At 40.0% G+C, this 19,065-nt stretch overlaps 1 protein-coding gene across 1 annotated transcript in view; it reads right to left on the bottom strand.

Moving 5' to 3' along the window:
- The window catches only part of LOC114665670 (protein Smaug homolog 2), a 173,141-nt gene that overhangs the window by 74,266 nt on the left and 79,810 nt on the right, over positions 1-19,065 (bottom strand). Inside the window, exon 2 of the mRNA XM_051934022.1 lies at positions 5,390-5,857. Within this exon, the coding sequence (XP_051789982.1) occupies positions 5,390-5,585 (196 nt within the window). The 5' untranslated portion in view covers positions 5,586-5,857. The remainder of the gene's footprint in view (positions 1-5,389; positions 5,858-19,065) is intronic.

Raw genomic sequence — 19,065 nt, 5'->3', positions numbered from 1 at the left:
TACATGATCTAAAGCAGACTTTTCAACAAGTTACAGTTCCATAAGGCATTGGGTTCAGATGGAATATCAGTGTAGTTTAAAAATCGTAGCAACCAATTAGCTCATGTCTTCAGTCAAGTCAAGTTGGGGAGCATGCACTGGTACAGTGTGTTGCCACACCCACTACACAACGAAACAACTCAGGATCCCGGTTGACAACCCCCCAGGCTGACACGCGGTCCAGTCCCACCCTCCAGAAATGACCCTCTATCTGCCGCAGCCAAGTGTTACGTGGGCAACCCCTTGGCCTGGTCCAGCCACTCGGGTTCCCAACAATGAGGATCTTACGAGCTGGATCACCCTCGGGGAAATGTGCCACATGGTCGTAGTGCCGTAACTGACGCTTCCTCACAATGCAGGTAATGTGCCTCATTCGGCAATCCATGAGCAACCACTCATTCGACACAAAGTCAAACCAACGGTATGCAAGGATTTTCCGGAGAGACGCAGTACCAAAGGAGTCCAGTCTTCATCTCAGGGCACTGGATAGTGTCCATGTCTCACAACCATATAGCAAGACAGGAAGCACCAGGACTCTAAAGACTTGGACCTTCATCCTTTTGCCGAGATATCAGGAGCGCCAAACACCCCTCTTCAGCGACCTCATGACCCACATGCTCTCCCAATCCGTCTAATCTATCTAATTTGTGAATTTCCCCTTGGGATTAATAAAGTATCTATCTATCTATCTATCTATCTATCTATCTATCTATCTATCTATCTATCTATCTATCTATCTATCTATCTATCTATCTAATGACTTCATTGGAAGAGTCACCAGAGACATGAATGTCACTGCCAAGGTCAGTAAACCTCTTGACAAGGTTGACACTCTCTCCGCAGACAGACACACTGCTGATGGCCGTTCCCAAGAGGTCATTAAAGGCCTCGATCTTGGTTTTTATCCAGGACACTTGCAAACCCAGACACTCGGACTCCTCACTCAGTCTCTCGAGCGCCCCGATCAGAGCCTCCATTGAATCCGCGAAGATCACAGCATCATCAGCAAAGTCAAGATCCATGATTCTTTCTTCACCAACAAATGCCCCACAGCTGCTGGACCCCACGACCTTGCCCAACACCCAGTCCATACAAGCACTGAACAGAGTAGGAGCAGAACACACCGCTGACGAACCCCAGAACTTTTCAACTGGGAAAAACACAGAGGTTCTGCCTCCAGTCTGCACAACACTCACAGTACTAGTGTAAAGGCCAGCCATGATATCCAGCAACCTCGAGGGGATCCTGCAAACTCTCAGGATGTCCCACAGGGCAGCGCGATCAACTGAGTCGAACACTGTTATGAAAATCGACAAAGGCTGCAAAGAAACTCTGCCGATATTCGCGTTGATGCTCCATGAGAACCTTCTGTGCCAGGATGCGGTCAATGGTAGACTTCTTAGGTGTAAAACCAGACTGTTCCATTTGCTGGTAGGTGAGCAAGTGATCACTAATGTTATTAAGGATGACCCTAGCAAGGACCTTACCCAGCACAGAGAGCAGTGTTATCCCCCTGTAGTTGCTGCAATCCAGGTGATCACCCTTCCCTTTCCAGATAGGGACAACAAGTCCCATTTTCCAGTCAGTTGGGATGATGCCAGTCTCCCAAATGGAAGGAAAGATTGCTTGCAATGCCAGGAGGACAGCCTTACCACCAGCCTGGAGAAGTTCACCTCAGATACCACAGATCCCTGCAGCCTTCCCCCCCCAGCCCCCCCCCCCCCCCCAGCTGGTTCACCACCTGTGCAATCTCTGAGACTGGGTGGTTCACAGCTAATTGGAGGATCAGCCTCAAGAACCGTGGATCCAGAGATATCCAACGTCCTAGCCAGAGGATCAGCTTTGAACAACTGCTCAAAGTAGCCAGCCCAGCAGGTCACAACTGTAGTGTCATCCGTAAGGACCGTTCCATCAGCTGCCCTGACTGTCTTCAGTCACATTGTTAATATTTCACTGACAGAATCTGTTGTCCATTAAGGGTGCTAAGGGTCAACTGTAACACTGACTAAAATTTGCACCCCCAGCAATCTTATCACCATTCTCGACCACATCATTTTATTGTTAATTTTTTCTCCTCTATGAACAACCTTTCACTCACTGAGCATTCTGTTTTATGGTCTTTACTGAAAGTGTATTTATCATCAAATTACATTTTGCTTTTTAGATTTCTAAAAAAATGTAATCGTTAAAATAATCATCATCATCTGTGCACTCCTGAGCAGAAGACTTTTTATGTTACTGTATGAAATAACAACAGCTAAGAATTAAAATTGAAAGTTCAAGTCCCAGCCCTCTTGCAATCTTGCCTCCTGTTTTCCATCTTTCGTTCAATGGATTCTAAACAGGCTTAATTCACTGATGCCAGTCATGAAAACCTAAAGTAGTTCAGCTGCACTGCAGCAAAGGCACTTTCCTGTGTACCCTTTTATCTCCCGACATCTTCAAATAGTCTGCTGGCAAAATGAGAACAAGAGCAACGGCTGATATGTAACTAATCAGCAGTAAAGGAGATGCATGTGTCCTTTAACAAAGAAACCAAAAACAAAACAGGATCCTCAATATACTGTGATTTACAATGAAAACCAGCGTGCTAAGCCCTTATCATGGCTAGATATAAACTGTGGGGAGCCCTTTACTAGAATACTATTATTCAGACAGGACCGAAATACTAAGACAGAGAATTGAGTCAAGATGAGAAAGCTATGAATCATAAAGCAGAACACCAAAACCTAAATCACTGAACTGCACTTATTCACAGTAAAGTAGGTTGTGTTTCAGCAATGCACTGCAGATCTCTGAGGAGGCAACAAAAGCATATGATAAGAGATGCACACATAATATAATTTACCTTGGTTTTCAGAAGTCTTTTGATAAGAGTCATTCCATGTCAAATCAACCAAAGACCTACACACTTTGGACTCAAAAAATTCTGGAAAAACTACCATGTTAGTCAAGAGACACCCTGTAAATCTGTAAATTCCAAGATACAGTTAGTTTACTGAGGGGAGGGGGGGGTGTTGATTTTATGCAGCTTCATTTTTTTTAATCAAATTTCACAAGTCTGCAGCTCAAAACCACCGAGCAGGCACAGACTTTTCACACTGGTACATTAATTGGTATAGTATGTGACAAAATTAAAACATTTTGTCCAGATGACCCTGCAAGGTCAAAGTAGCCCCATGAAATTGACTAAAATGTAATCTGAGGTTTTGGCTTAGCTATGTTTAGGCCTCAGAAACACATATTTGTAACCAACACAGGCTTTTTTTTCCCTTTTCAGATAACTATAGAAACTTTCTGAAAAAGCAATAAACATAAATGTAACTGTATCAAGGTCTGAACAGCAGACCTCACAAATCTAAAAAATCATTTTGGATTTCATTTTCAGAGCACCTTAACGGCAGGTGGGAATGTGCGGATAATTTTAAAAATATTTTTCACTTATTCTGCATTGTTCCTTCCTTCTCAAAACACAAACTATTTTTCTTATGCAAATATTTCATGTTTATTTTCCATCTTAAACATAGGCTAAAGGTGCCATGTGTCAATAAAGTTCTAAAAAATGTCAAACTTTTTTTCTCATATCAAATGACGATGTTCTGTCTCATGTTGCTTAACAGAAAATGTGTATCTCCATGGCCAAAGAGAATCTGGTACATAAGAATACCACTGTTAACATTCCTACAGAAAACAGCAAACTCAAAGTCAGCCAGGTTTCTGTCCAAATCTTCACAACTGAAGCAGCAGCTGAGCTCCTGCCCTCTCATGATCACACTCTTGATGCGTCTCTTCCATTAAACCAGTGTCCTATTGGAAGCTATGTTGGGTGTATGAATGATGAAAAGTGTTGAATTGGTGCGATTCGTGACAAGAGTGAAGTGGAATTACACATCCCAATATGTTCCATGCACCCAAACTATCCTGCACAGTCTTTCCATTGGCTACCTAGAGATGATATTTGTTGGGTGCCATTACAGTGTGGCATTGTACTGCTTGGTGCACCTACAACGGTCAGTGGGAGGCAGTAACATCTTGATCTCCGAGACAGATGCCCCACATTCTGCACTCCGAGTGAAACGGAAATGAAATGTTGGTAATTTACTTTTTTCCGTTAATAATATACCCAAGTTAGTGATCAAGAACTTGATGATTATCATTACTAACAAACAGTGAATTTAACCCATGTTTGCAATGGAAAATAAAAATGAAAGATTCATGTAAGAAAAGTAAGACTTGTTTTTTTGAGAACGGAAAGAAATATTTTAAAGATGTCTTGACATTGCCAGAGTGAGTGCATTAAGCTGGTCTGAAAATTAGACCCAGAATGATTTTTTTCAATTTAAGAGGTCTGCTGTTCAAACCCTGATGCAGGTTCTTATTTGTTTATAACCTTTTGTAAAGCCCTGTGTAGGTATCTAAACATGTAAAATATTTCAGCAGGCTGTATCCGTTACAAGTATACTTTCTGAAAGCCTAAACGCGGCAAAACCAAAGACCAAAATGATTTTTTTTCCTCCAATTTTGAAGGTCTACTCTTACCAAGTGGTGTCATCTGGACCAAACATTTTGATTTTGTTACTTACTATACCTATAAAGGTACAAGTATGCAAAATTTGAGCCTGGTATTGGGAAATTGATAAAAAAATAAAGCCATGTCAAATTTAACATCCCTTTTTTTTTTCTAGAATTTTTTGAGAACAAAAGTGTGTGGGATTACTTGAAAATCTGTTGATTTGACATGGAATGACCCATAACGTACCACATGAAACTTTAGTAATCAAACTAAAAGAAGTGTGAATTCAAGGTACAGCATGTAGGATGACAGGTTATATCAAGAGGTCTGGAGTACAAGTCTGCTTAAGCCTTATGACACACTAGTGAGGCCTCACCTGGCGAACTCCATTCGGTTTTTATCCCCATATTATAAAAAAGTGCAGACGACTACAGGGTATGAGAAAAGACTGAAGGGGTTGAACCTTTTCAGCTTAAGCAATCAGAGATTAAGAGGTGACACGATCAGAACGTTTCAAATAATGAAGAGAATTAGTACAGTGGATACCTGTTAGTTTAAACATAAGGGCAAATTTGCAAACTTTCAACCTCTCAAACGTTAGAAAATTTTTCTTCACACAAAGAATCTGACACATGAAATAACATACGGAGTAGTGTGGAGAACAGCAAAGAGTGCAAGTCTGTATAGACCATTAAATCCCAACTTGATGTTATTTTTGAGAATCTAGGTGAGTAAAAGTGGCAAGCTTGTTGGGCTGAAATGCCTGTTCTAATCACAATTGCACTCAAGTATCTTCTTATGGCATTGTATAAATAAAACAAATTGGTCAATACTCACCAGCACTGTTTGCCTCATTCTCAAGGATATGGATTTCAGTACATTCGGCCAGCGAGTGTTCGAGGCAGATCTGCAGAAAACGGGCCTGAGTCCGACTGACACGTTTCAGAAGAGACAGGAGAGCCACTGTTTGTTCACACTCATTCCAGCCTTTGAACCAACCAGTTAGGATGCCAACTTGGTCTCGGAACATCATGGTCACCCCACACGCACACACATCCAACGCAGCAGCTTTCCCAAGTCGGCTAAAACACTCAAATCCAAATTGGTAAGAGTTGAAGGGGCCTCACATGTTTTCAGGAAGAGTAAAACCACCAAATCTTCCAAACTGACCTTCCACTGGGGGAAAGGGAAGGGAAAAGAATGCAAATCTTCGCTATAACATCCCAAAGGCTTTACCCTTTCCTTTGTCCTTCTCCCTGGATTTTCTCTTTCTTCAGGATTTAGTTTCTTCAGTATGATGAATCACTATAAAGTAAAACAGAAGTAAACATCAATATTCATCCACAGGGTACAATAAACCTTAATGTACCTTAAAAAAGAAAACAATGTTAACGATAACGAATTAACACAGCAGATATACAACAATATAAATTGTAATAAAAATATAGGAAGAGAAGCTTAAACAAGAAAAGTCTTTCACTTACATGGAAAAGGAAAAATGACTTGTAAATGAAATTTTCTGTGAACCAGTCAGAAAGCAAGTCAACCACAGTCATTCCATGGAAAACGAGTGACTTGTTTCTGATTCATTATCAAGCCAGGAACATGTATATTAAACTGAAAACAACAAAATTAGATTTTATGCTTTACAGCAGGGCTTCTTAACCTGAGGTCTGTGGACCCCTGGTCCATGAGAGTCAGATAAAAATGAACATTTATGTTCACTATACAACATGGTATTGTTGATTTAGAGTAGATGTAGTAGTAGTAGTAGTGATGCTTGTAGAAAACGTAGTAGATCGGTTTCAATTTGCACAAGAGGATTGTATTTCATATTTATAATGCGTGGCCATTACTTTTGCATAATAAAAAGGAGTTGTTTTTTTTTGTTTTTTTTTTTTAGATTGTTTACTTTAAAGTTTATTAATATTTTGTGTATGTGATATATGTATGAGACAATCAAATCTCGATAAAGTACATTATATTCATTGCATGCAAAGTTGTGTTTATTTGAATATTTCTGGGGAAGAGGGTCCATAGCTTTCATCAGATTCTTAAAGGGGTCTGTGACTCCAAAAAGGTTAAGAATCACTGCTTTAGAGACAGAGATTGAGAAGAAATACCTATTTTGCCCCTCCCTTGATCATTCTTTCAATGAAACTTTGTAAATATTATAAACAGTCTTTCAAGTCAGCACACCAACACTGATTGGGAAAGCTTATTGTTGTTTTGGTTCCTTCAATTTATTCATTATATAATAAGTTTTGCTTATTTTAATGTTGCACTGGTCAACACAGTAACAAAATTGTTCTAATCTGCTGTAAGCAGATTAACAGATAACAGATTGAGGAGATCGTTCCTCCCCCAAACTATGCGACTCTTCAATTCCACCCGGGGGGGGTAAACGTTAACATTTAACATTATACAGTTATTGTCTGTTTTTCACCTGCATTATTATCATTCTTTAATTTAATATTATTTATTGTATCAGTATGCTGCTGCTGGAGAATGTGAATTTCCCATTGGGATTAAGAGAAAAGCCAAGCAAAATGACACCTTTTATTGGCTAACTAGAAAGATTACAATATGCAAGCTTTCGAGGCAACTCAGGCCCCTTCTTCAGGCAAGATGTAATCTTGCCTGAAGAAGGGGGCCTGAGTTGCCTCGAAAGCTTGCATATTGTAATCTTTCTAGTTAGCCAATAAAAGGTGTCATTTTGCTTGGCTTTTCTCTACATTCATAATGGCTAACACGGTACAACACCCTAGTACTACCATTGGGATTAATAAAGTATCTATCTATCTAAGATAGAGGTAAACACTTTATGTTTCAGTATACAGACAGCTCTACAGCGGAATACTGTTGTGCACCTTTATGTCTAGGTTCCAGTAAGCTGCAACAAGGTACTTAGTTTTCATAAATTTCCCTCCGATGCAGAAACCCAATCTAAATGGCTAGTCGCTATCCGGTGAGAGAGCTTTACGTTAGTCCCCGTTACCTGAGTTTGTAGCTGGCATATTAAAAAAGGATTTTCGCAAGCCGGGGACTGAGACAGAAGGGAGCTGTTCCTGCATCATTAAGGTGGAACAATTTCTCCGTTCCACCTTCAAGACCAGGGGTTTGGGAGATGAGAAAGCAACCAACTGAGAATGACACACTGGGTGAGGAGGAGGATAAAATCCACAAGGACCACGACTATGCTTCGCCTCCTGATCCAGCAGTTGTCAATCTAGAACTTGCTCCTCTCTCAGAGAAGAGATCCTCAAGCTGAGGAAACAAATGGAGACTTTTATAATGAAGCATCAGTTTGACTTTCACCGTTTTGCTGCCTCAGACAGACATTCGCTTAAGATGTCCACCTGACTCATGTTATTATGTCTTGTAACATCGGCACCAATCATGACAGTGGATGGATGGATTCTCTGCTCTTTTCGTGGCTGTTTGAGGTGGCTCACTGTCCTTAAAAGGATTGCTTGCCTTTTGCTGCACTAGTTGGAAAAAGCGTGAACTGTGCAGAGAAGCCATTTTTATAGGCGCTCCTAACATCCATAATGCAATGTCAGCTCATTCTTTTGTGACTCTTCCCTGTCTGATATAAACTGCCCAGTGCCATTGCAGTATTAAGCTTACATACACGTTTCACCTGTCCCTGAATAAAGTTTAATGACTAATTATTGAAATTCTGTTTATTTTTAAAGAAGCCTAACGTAATCACATATTTGTCCCATGTAAGTTCACAGTAGACATGTTTTTAATATGTCTGGATCTTACTTTTGCAATTGTGAATCTAGCTTGAAACATGTAGTTTGAAGCCCTTCTTTTTAGCTCCTGACATTTGGAACAATGTTTGAATAATGCGACTTACACCGTTTACTGTTAGTATGAGACCATCTTGAAGCGAATGGATGCAAAACGCCATACCTAGTCCGTTCTGATAACAGGGCTGGAAGTGCAGCAAGCTGGCCAATGTGGAATCCAAAGGAGAATGTGCTTATAGCCTATTGTGTTTTGCAAGATGCAAATCCATTTGTCACAAAATGATCCTATTGTTTTCACTGTTTTGTTGCAAGATCTTAAATGTTCAAAGCATAAACTACATATTGTTCTGTTCTGCAAAGCCAACAACTGTGATAAATCAAATAGTTAAGGATGTTGGTCATGTATCATCCAAACAATCAAGCTTGACATATCTGTTACAAAAAATTCCTTGGCATCTGCCAGTTGTTATGTGATCACTGTGTTTGGGCAAGCTATAAAAAGTATAAGAGAATTGCGGTTACATTAAATCCCAAATTTATCCAACCATGCATCTCTAAAGCACTGATAAAATGTAACCTGTAAAATTCTTTTATTTAAATAGTCAAATGTGTACTTGAGGACACCGGTGTAAATTAAGGGGTGCGAGATGGGGTGCATTAAAGATAGTAGCCAAGAAGCAGTTCACACCAAGTCATATTATTGAAGCAGAAACCTTGGCAACTTTTAACAAATAACTGGATGACATACTGGGAAAGTGTAGCTATTAGCAAATCAAACAAGCTTTACTGACGGAATGGTCTCCCATCTTTTGTGAAAGCTATTTATGTTCTTATCAATTCTGTGAACTCCTCCCCCGTTCTCTGCCACTTCTGTATCCAATCAGAAGCAGCAGCTTATCCTATTGGCCCAAATTCCTATCACTAATAAGGCAAAACAACATGCACTTGAGCTTGTGAGTCAGAGTACCAATGAGGCGGCTACTAAATGGTGTTACACATCTGGAGGTCAGACATGTACTAGACCCCAATTTCTAGGCATAACTGTTTCTCAATGATTTCAGCTCAGGATTTATTACATTTCAACAATACCTTTTGTAGATTCATTAAATTCAGCAGACATCACTCAATCCATTTACTATTGAAATAGTTATCACTCCCTTCAGAAAGATCACACACAGTATTTCAAGACTAATGGGCTTATTTTATAATTCTGATACAGGGTTGCACAAGTTCAGCAATTTTATTACCAATAGTAGTAACTAAAGTAAACTAGACAGCACAATTTAAGGTTCTCCGACAGAACAGATATATAGTATTGGAACTAAACCTTTGAAAATGTCAGAAATGCTGCTTGGCCCCTCGCTGGCGATGATAATCTAATAACTCGTGCTGAGTTTTCAAGAGTACTTAGAAGGAATTTCACATTGACTGTAATATGAGTGAAGTACTCGAGTGCTTCTCTCTTGCCATGTTATGATTAGAAGTGGTAGTATGATAGTTTATCAGTCCACCAACAATTAAGACTACTTTCCCCATTTGTGTACAAACTTATGAAAGTGATGGGAAAGAAACAGAATTTTTATTGGCAGCATGTTACACCAGGCATTTTAAAACAATCTTAACAATATATATATTACAACCTTCTCACATACTCTATTTTGAAAACTGGCTTCCCAAATCTAATAGGCAGATTATTATATCTAAATGTGTTTTGTTAATAAAGCCACTAATGGGCAATTAACACTAAAGCATTGTGGATTGTATTTCAAATGTTCTGAATGATGAGTGACAATTATGAGGATTATTTCTGGAAAAGAGTTTTAGACAATGATGTATTATTACTATTATTCTACAATTTTATTCAACTTGCCCTCTCTGTTTGTCGGGGTCAAATTTTGCAATCAATTTTGTACCCACTTTTACAAAAACGATTTCCTTTAAACTTTGCATGCATGCTGATCTCTGGTGCCAATGCAATATTTAAAAAATTTTGACCCAGGAACCATACATTAATTGCATCAAATTTAAATTTCTCGTTTCTTTATATTATAGTTTTACCAAGTACACACACAAACACACACATTATTTATATATATATATATATATATATATATATATATATATATATATATATATATATATATATATATATATGTATATATATATATATATATATACACAGTGATCCCTCGCTATATCGCGCTTCGCCTTTCGTGGCTTCACTCCATCGTGGATTTTATATAAATGTAATGAATTATTATTATTATTATATGTAAGCATATTTAAATATATATCGCAGATTTTTTGCTGGTTCGCAGATTTCTGCGGACAATGGGTCTTTTAATTTCTGGTACATGCTTCCTCAGTTGGTTTGCCCAGTTGATTTCATACAAGGGACGCTATTAGCAGATGGCTGAGAAGCTAGATTGCTTACTTTTCTCTCTATCTTGCGCTGACTTTCTCTGATCCTGACGTATGGGGATTGGGCAGGGGGGCTGTTCGCACAACTAGACGATATGGACGCTCGTCTAAAAAAGCTGAAAGATTAACTTCATGTTGCTATCTTTTGTACAGCTGCTTCCGGAAACGACAGGCTGCACGGTGCTTCGCATACTTAAAAGCTCGAAGGGCACGTATTGATTTTTGACTGAAAAACAAACTCTGTCTCTCTCTATCTCTCTCTCTTTGTCTGCTCCTGACGGAGGGGGTGTGAGCTGCCGCCTTCAACAGCTTTGTGCCGCGGTGCTTCACATACTTAAAAGCCAAACAGCCCTATTGATTTGTTTGCTAGAGATTGTTTTCTCTATCTATGTGACATTCTGTGCTCCTGACAGGCACTCCTTTGAAAAGAAAGATATGTTTGCATTCTTTTAACTGTGAGACAGAACTGTCATCTCTGTCTTGTCATGGAGCACAGTTTAAACTTTTGAAAAAGAGACAAATGTTTGTTTGCAGTGTTTGAATAACGTTCCTGTCTCTCTACAACCTCCTGTGTTTCTGCGCAAATCTGTGACCCAAGCATGACAATATAAAAATAACCATATAAACATATGGTTTCTACTTCACGGATTTTCTTATTTCACGGGTGGCTCTGGAATGCAACCCCCGCGATGGAGGAGGGATTACTGTATATATATATATATATATATATATATATATATATATATATATATATATATACACACACATATACATATACATATATACACACATATACATTATATATATATATATATATATATATATATATATATATATATATATATATATATATATATATATGAGCATAATTCATTCCGGAAACGTGCTCGCAGTCCAAAGCACTCATATATCAAAGTGAATTTCCCCATAAGAAATAATGGAAACTCAGATGATTTGTTCCACAACCCAAAACTATTCATATAAAAATGATTAATACAAAATATAAAGTAAAAATACATAAAACAAATTAACCTGCACTTTACCTTTGAAAAGAATCATGGCTGGTGTGAGTGAGTTTCTAAACTCTTGTGGGATTCCACCCAACGGGACGAAATTTCCCCTTGGGATTAATAAAGTATCTATCTATCTATCTATCTGACACGCGGAAGAGCGTCCCAAAGCAATCACAGTCTCCCAGCGCTGTAGCAGTTCGCCATAAAAGCAAATCCAAAAAGATTGCAGACATGCTATAAGTGCCTGCCGTCGATGGGTGATACAAGGAACAAGGAACATTATAAATGTGCAGGGGAACAGTATTACTTGGCCACGACCCTACCTGACTGCTGTGTATAGGGGAGTGGCAGATCCTGCTACAATAAAAAAACGCGCTGTTGCTGTTTCAAGCTGAATAAAGCCGGTGTTGCTAAAGTACTGAGACACAGCTTCGTGTTTTGGGGTGCAAGACGGGGACTCTCACATCACAGCACACATGCGCATGCGCGCGCGCGCACACACACACACACAATCACAATGCTGTAGTAAACAGTATACGCTCGTAAGGATGTTGACTATATGAGTGAGGCACGCCGACTCAGACAGAGAATAGGAGACGATTGCCCACAATCCCGCAGCGAGAGAGAGCGAGAACCACCATCAGCTCAGTTGTGATCACATGACGCGTATACATACTACTAGTACTGCAAGACCTCGCTCGTTTATCAAGTCAAAATTGAATAAAAATTTTAGCTCGTCTTGTAAAACACTCGTAAACCAAGTTTCTCACAAACCAAGGTTCCACTGTATGTATGTATGTATTATTATATATTAGCCAACCCGCGGCGTACCATACGCCGCATAATTAGGATGCTTTTTAAATGATTTTTAAGCACAGGGAAAAAATGAACATTTGAAAAATCCGGAGGAGAGGGGAAGGACGCCCATTACGCCCCATCCGTCATGCTAGTCTGCTGATTTCTCGTTCAGTAACCTGTGAGTAGTGATGGGCGGGGTGAAGCCTCGCGAAGCATCAACACGTTTGAAGCAATTGTGTCGGACACCTCCTGGCCATTTTCATTAACGTTACAGAAACTTATGATACACTTCAATGACGTCTGTTAAAAGTCATATTGCTTTTATTTTTTCGTAGCTACAGACTGACAACGAAGAGAAGGGTTCGTCAGCAGCTTGTAGTGCGTGATGTCTAAAAAATATAAATATAACTAACGCCGACAGGCAGAATGCACTATATGATAGCAAGAGTTAAACAAAATAAGATGCCTCACCTCATGCATTCCCGGCTCTTTCAATTATTTACTTTTGCGCTGTATCATTATAATCGCTCCTGTTATTAGTATTATAATTAACCCTGACCTTTTCTTGAGATCACATTTAATAGCCTTATATGTTTTCTTTGGTCTGTCTTAATTAAAACGGAGTAGACAGAAAATAAAGGTTTATCCCTGTACTTTGCCATGATATAGGTAAGCACATTTGAGAAAGAAAATGTGAAATCCTTAAATCACAGATGTCATTATTCGATCAAGTATTAAAATCTGCAGTGTTTCGAAAGCTCGACACAGTTGCGAAACCTGAGTATCGAGGTCAGGTAGCTCATCACTACCTGTGAGTCACGTAGAGTTTTCATTGTTGTTTGTGGTTCTGGCCGCTTTTCGCGTACTGAGTTGTTCCGGAGTCACAGTTGAGAAACAGTTTTTTAATGTCTTTTAAGCACAGGGGAAAAAATGAACATGTGGCCCGGTGCATTCTTTAACTGCCTTGTGGCGCTGTAGTAGTACGGCTGCTTTGCAGTAAGGAGACAGTGGAAGATTGTGGGTTCACTTCCCGGTTCGTCCCTGTGTGGATAGCAAATTATCCGTGACAAACAAACTGTTTTACATGCTGCAAACCAATCCGCGCCGCTTTTTCAATGTTTTTTAAGCGGGGGGAAAAAAATGAACATTTGCAAAATCCGTAACGCTGCTTTCAGTAAGTACAATGCACACGCGTTTAATTTGCCAGCCGTCTTTTCTGGTTTGGGCCGCTTTTGCAGTGTTACCTCTTGTGTATTTTATATCTTGAAATCCTTCGAGTTGCTAATTAACTAACTAACACCCACCCACTCAGCTTGTGTGAAAAAAATGTGCCCGTTCTTTCATCATTTTGTTGCAGCAATATACATTGTGTTTCCACTCAGCGCGGAGGCGCGCATTCATCTCTGATTATTACATCCTGCTAGACTAATCTGCTACACGGCTGCGTTTGAAAAACCAACTTGTCCCGGATGAGTTTCACATGCACTAATGATTAGGAATCTGGTTGGAACAAAACCCTGCAGCCACAGGGGTTCACCAGGACCGTGTTTGGCAAACACCGTTGAACACAGACGAAACTGACTCAGGTGAGGAGTTGGGGCGGGCAAAGTGGTTGCAGCTATTGATTATTCAGTGTTGTTTGCCTGGGTATCTGATCTGCTCAACAGGATCATAAATAAAAGGAAAACAATGTGAAGGCAATGTCACAGGTGATCCTGTGGTATAGCGGGTCCACAGCTCCCCTTCAAAAGCCCATTTTTAAATAAATAATCATCGCACTCACAGTGTAGCGAGGGGCGTGGAAGTGTGGCTGAAACGGTTTCCGGGTAGACTCGTGCTTCGGGCATTTCTCCCCTGTGCAGTGTGTGAGCGAGTGAGGAGAGAGAGAGAGAGAGAAAGCCGGTACGTTAGAGTGAGCGAGAGCAGGCTCGAAGGCAATGTGTTCCTGTGGTATAGCGGGTCCATAGCTCCCCTTCAAAAGGCTGTTTTTAATCAGGCGACTGACAGTAGTGGAGTCAGGCACAGAGAAGATCAGCTGCAGAGAGAGCGTCTTGACTGTTGCAGGGCCTGAAGCAGGTGAGACACTAATGAAAAAGAGGCACAGGGCTTATTGGTTTTTAAAGACTGCTTCCTTCATTGTGTTTTAACTTCAGTTTTAAAGGATTGCGCGGCTCTCTCTTGCGCTGCCTGTGTGTGCCTCTGTCTCTCTCTTGCGCTGCCTGTGTGTGCCTCTGTCTCTCTGTGGCGCTGCCTCTGTGTGTGTGCGTGGCTCTCTCTCGCGCGCTGCCTCTGTGTGAACCAAGGTTCCACTGAGGTTGACTAATGAAAAGTCAACGTGGCTCAGAGCTGCAAGTGGACTGTAGCACAGACAAACAGAAATAACGGCATGTTTTCCGAGGCGTCGCATCCGAGTTGGTGGGCGTGGCTCTGTGATTTTTTTCGTCGTATCCAATGGTCTAAGAGTTGGTGGGCATGGCTCCTTCCTGCGTGCGCCATTGGCGTCTTACTTCTTGGTGGTTTAGTGAATCCATGCCCCTTCCGGCGTGCTTTCCATGGGTGGCTACTTGTCTCCTGGCTTAGTGAATTATATATATATATATATATATATATATATATATATATATATATATATATAGATAGATAGATTATATATATATATATAGATATATACACACACAATGCATCCAGAAAGTATTCACAGCGCATCACTTTTTCCACATTTTGTTATGTTACAGCCTTATTCCAAAATGGATTAAATTCATTTTTTTCCTCAGAATTCTACACACAACACCCCATAATGACAATGTGAAAAAAGTTTACTTGAGGTTTTTGCAAATTTTTAAAAATAAAAAAAAAAAGCGAAATCCCATGTACATAAGTATTCACAGCCTTTGCTCAATACTTTGTCGATGCACCTTTGGCAGCAATTCCAGCCTCAAGTCTTGTTGAAAATGATGCCACAAGCTTGGCACACCTATCCTTGGCCAGTTTCGCCCATTCCTCTTTGCAGCACCTCTCAAGCTCCATCAGGTTGGATGGGAAGTGTCGGAGCACAGCCATTTGAAGATCTCTCCAGAGATGTTCAATCGGATTCAAGTCTGGGCTCTGGCTGGGCCACTCAAGGACATTCACAGAGTTGTCCTGAACCCACTCCTTTGATATCTTGGCTGTGTGCTTAGGGTCGTTATCCTGCTGAAAGATGAACTGTCGCCCCAGTCAAGGTCAAGAGCGCTCTGGAGCAGGTTTTCATCCAGGATGTCTCTGTACATTGCTGCAGTCATCTTTCCCTTTATCCTGACTAGTCTCCCAGTCCCTGCCGCTGAAAAACATCTCCACAGCATGATGCTGCCACCACCATGCTTCACTGTAGGGATGGTATTGGCCTGGTGATGAGCGGTGCCTGGTTTCCTCCAAACATGACGCCTGGCATTCACACCAAAGACTTCAATCTTTGTCTCATCAGACCAGAGAATTTTCTTTCTCATGGTCTGAGAGTCCTTCAGGTGCCTTTTCGCAAACTCCGGGCGGGCTTCCATGTGCCTTTTACTAAGGAGTGGCTTCCGTCTGGCCACCCTACCATACAGGCCTGATTGCTACAGAGATGGTTGTCCTTCTGGAAGGTTCTCCTCTCTCCACAGAGGACCTCTGGAGCTCTGACAGAGTGACCATCGGGTTCTTGGTCACCTCCCGGACTAAAGCCCTTCTCCCCCGATCGCTCAGTTTAGATGGCCGGCCAACTCTAGGAAGAGTCCTGGTGGTTTCGAACTTCTTCCACTTATGGATGATGGAGGCCACTGTGCTCATTGGGACCTTCAAAGCAGCAGAAATTTTTCTGTAACCTTCCCCAAATTTGTGCCTCGAGACAATCCTGTCTCAGAGGTCTACAGACAATTCCTTTGACTTCATGCTTGGTTTGTGCTCTGACATGAACTGTCAACTGTGGGACCTTATATAGACAGGTGTGTGCCTTTCCAAATCATGTCCAATCAACTGAATTTACCACAGGTGGACTCCAGTGAAGCTGCAGAAACATCTCAAGGATGATCAGGGGAAACAGGATGCACCTGAGCTCAATTTGGAGCTTCATGGCAAAGGCTGTGAATACTTATGTACATGTGCTTTCTCAATTTTTTTATTTTTAATAAATTTGCAAAAATCTCAAGTCAACTTTTTTCACGTTGTCATTATGGGGTGTTGTGTGTAGAATTCTGAGGAAAAAAACGAATCCATTTTGGAATAAGGCTGTAACATAACAAAATGTGGAAAAAGTGATGAGTTGTGAATACTTTGTGGATGCACTATATATATATATATATATATATATATATATATATATATATATACACACACACATATATACAAACACACACACATTTGTGCTGCTGTGCATTACTACCCCTAATCTGAGGTAAATGTTTTTTTAAAGAATATTATAAATTGTATTTGTACTTACAGTAGTCAGTATTAAGATTTAACTCCTTGTGTCAATTTAGATTTGCCAGTCTTGGTGCATAAAGCTGTGAGTTACTACTAAAATGAAGACTACTTCATATTACAAAAACACAGGAAAAGATGTTAATAATAAACTAACTTTCTGCATTACATTATCTGTTTTAGCCTTCACTCAAGTTATGTCCTTGCCATTCAGACAGATGCCTACTGTGGGCAAACATTCAGAGAAAATGTGAGATATGCAGAAACAAGGAGATGCCTGCTGATAAACTTGGTAGCAACACAGAAGGGAAGACAACACAATCCTGCAGAAGCGTGTATCATATGAAAAAAACTCAATATTTTATCATTATCACTGAGCCTGCTCGATTTAATAGCGACATAAATTAAAAACATTATAATACACAGAAATGCAAACTAAAAAAAAAATCTCAAAAAGTCAGCTGTGCAAATTGATAGCACTCATACACAAGCATACAAACAATACATAGCATTGTCTGTTTAGCGGCTAAGGCACTGAACTTTCAAGATATAATAATAATTCTTTGCATTTATATAATGCTTTTCTCAGATATAACAATGCCCATTCAGGATGACCCCAGCTGCAGGTTCTCACACAAAAATGAGATACAGATATTGTACATATGAAGTATTTCTGAAGGCAGCGTACTGCATACAAATATAAAAACACAAATGTTTCTTTGTTGTATTTCATAGCATTAAAGAAAGAACACAGCTAATACTGTAAGCTGTAGCATGAACTAAGGAAGCATTATATCAAACTACCATCCTATTCCTTAGGACGATGTTAATATCTCCTGGACACTAACGTCTAATTTTAGAGTATTTTGGCTCCCTTCATTTGCTACACAACCCAATTACTTGCTACAGGTTTGTTTCAGGATCCTCTCTTTCTGTGTCATTCTTCAGTGTGATGCAGGATCTTAGCAATATAAATTGCATAAAAGTAAAAAGCAGTTACAACACCACAAATACAGTAACTGGACCACAGCAACAGTCTCAACTCCAAGATTTTTAACTCCACCACCTTCCTGTTTAGAATTTCATCTCTTAGGCCCCCGCTAAAATTTCAACGTATTTCATAGGGATAATCAAATATTTACAGCATCTGAATGTGGCTTCTAAACAATGTTAAATCCAAGCATATATTTGGCTAAATAAAAAAACAGCCGTGGTGCAGGGGGGAGGCACCCAAACATAACAAGAATTTTTTTTTCTGGAGGGGCATTAGTTCCCACGTTTGCTGCTAGGAACGTGTATCGGACTGCCTTCTGCATCATTTGGCCGAACGGTGTCCTTGAAGTGCTCAACAACAACATTTATTTATATAGCACATTTTCATACAAATAATGTAGCTCAAAGTGCTTTACATGATGAAGAGAAAAAAAACAAAATTAAAATTAAAATAAGAGAACACTAATTAACATAGAATAAAAGTAAGGTCCAATGGCCAGGGAGGACAGAAGCGGTTACAAGCGATTACATGAAGAGAAAATAACTCGAATTACGGCCATCAGGCGAGTGGCTTCTGCATCACAACAACGTTCCTGCCCACATAGCATTGAGTGTGCGGCAGCTTCTGATGAAAAACGGGACAACAACGGTTAGCACCCGTGGATCTTGCGCCCTGCGATTTTTTTCTTTTTTTCCAAGAATGAATAGGGACCTTAAAGGAAAGCGTTTTCATGATGTAGACGAGGTCAAGAAGCAATTGACAGAGGCACTGAAGGCTATCACTTTGCAAAAATTTCAGAACAGTTTCGAACAATGCAAAAAGTGGTGGGACAAGTGTATTGCATCTCAGGGAGAATATTTTTAGTGTGATTAAATTTTGGAAATGTTCCGAGAAAAAAAATCCTTGTTATTTTTGGGTCCCCCTCGTACATTGTGTCCACCTCACACTGCACTGCTTATACTTTGCTTTTCCCAAATCTAAGTGCACCAATAATTGCCAGTTGGCGAGACAGGGCTTTAGGGCATTCTATACATTCTATAGTTTATGCCTACATTTTGTCATTTACTACTAAAATATGAAAAACGTTTGTTTTAA

Source organism: Erpetoichthys calabaricus, chromosome 1, assembly GCF_900747795.2.
Source record: "Erpetoichthys calabaricus chromosome 1, fErpCal1.3, whole genome shotgun sequence".
In the NCBI taxonomy this organism is placed as follows: domain Eukaryota; kingdom Metazoa; phylum Chordata; class Cladistia; order Polypteriformes; family Polypteridae; genus Erpetoichthys; species Erpetoichthys calabaricus.
Note: the sequence above shows the minus strand (reverse complement) of the source record. Positions and strands in the feature narration are given on the sequence as shown.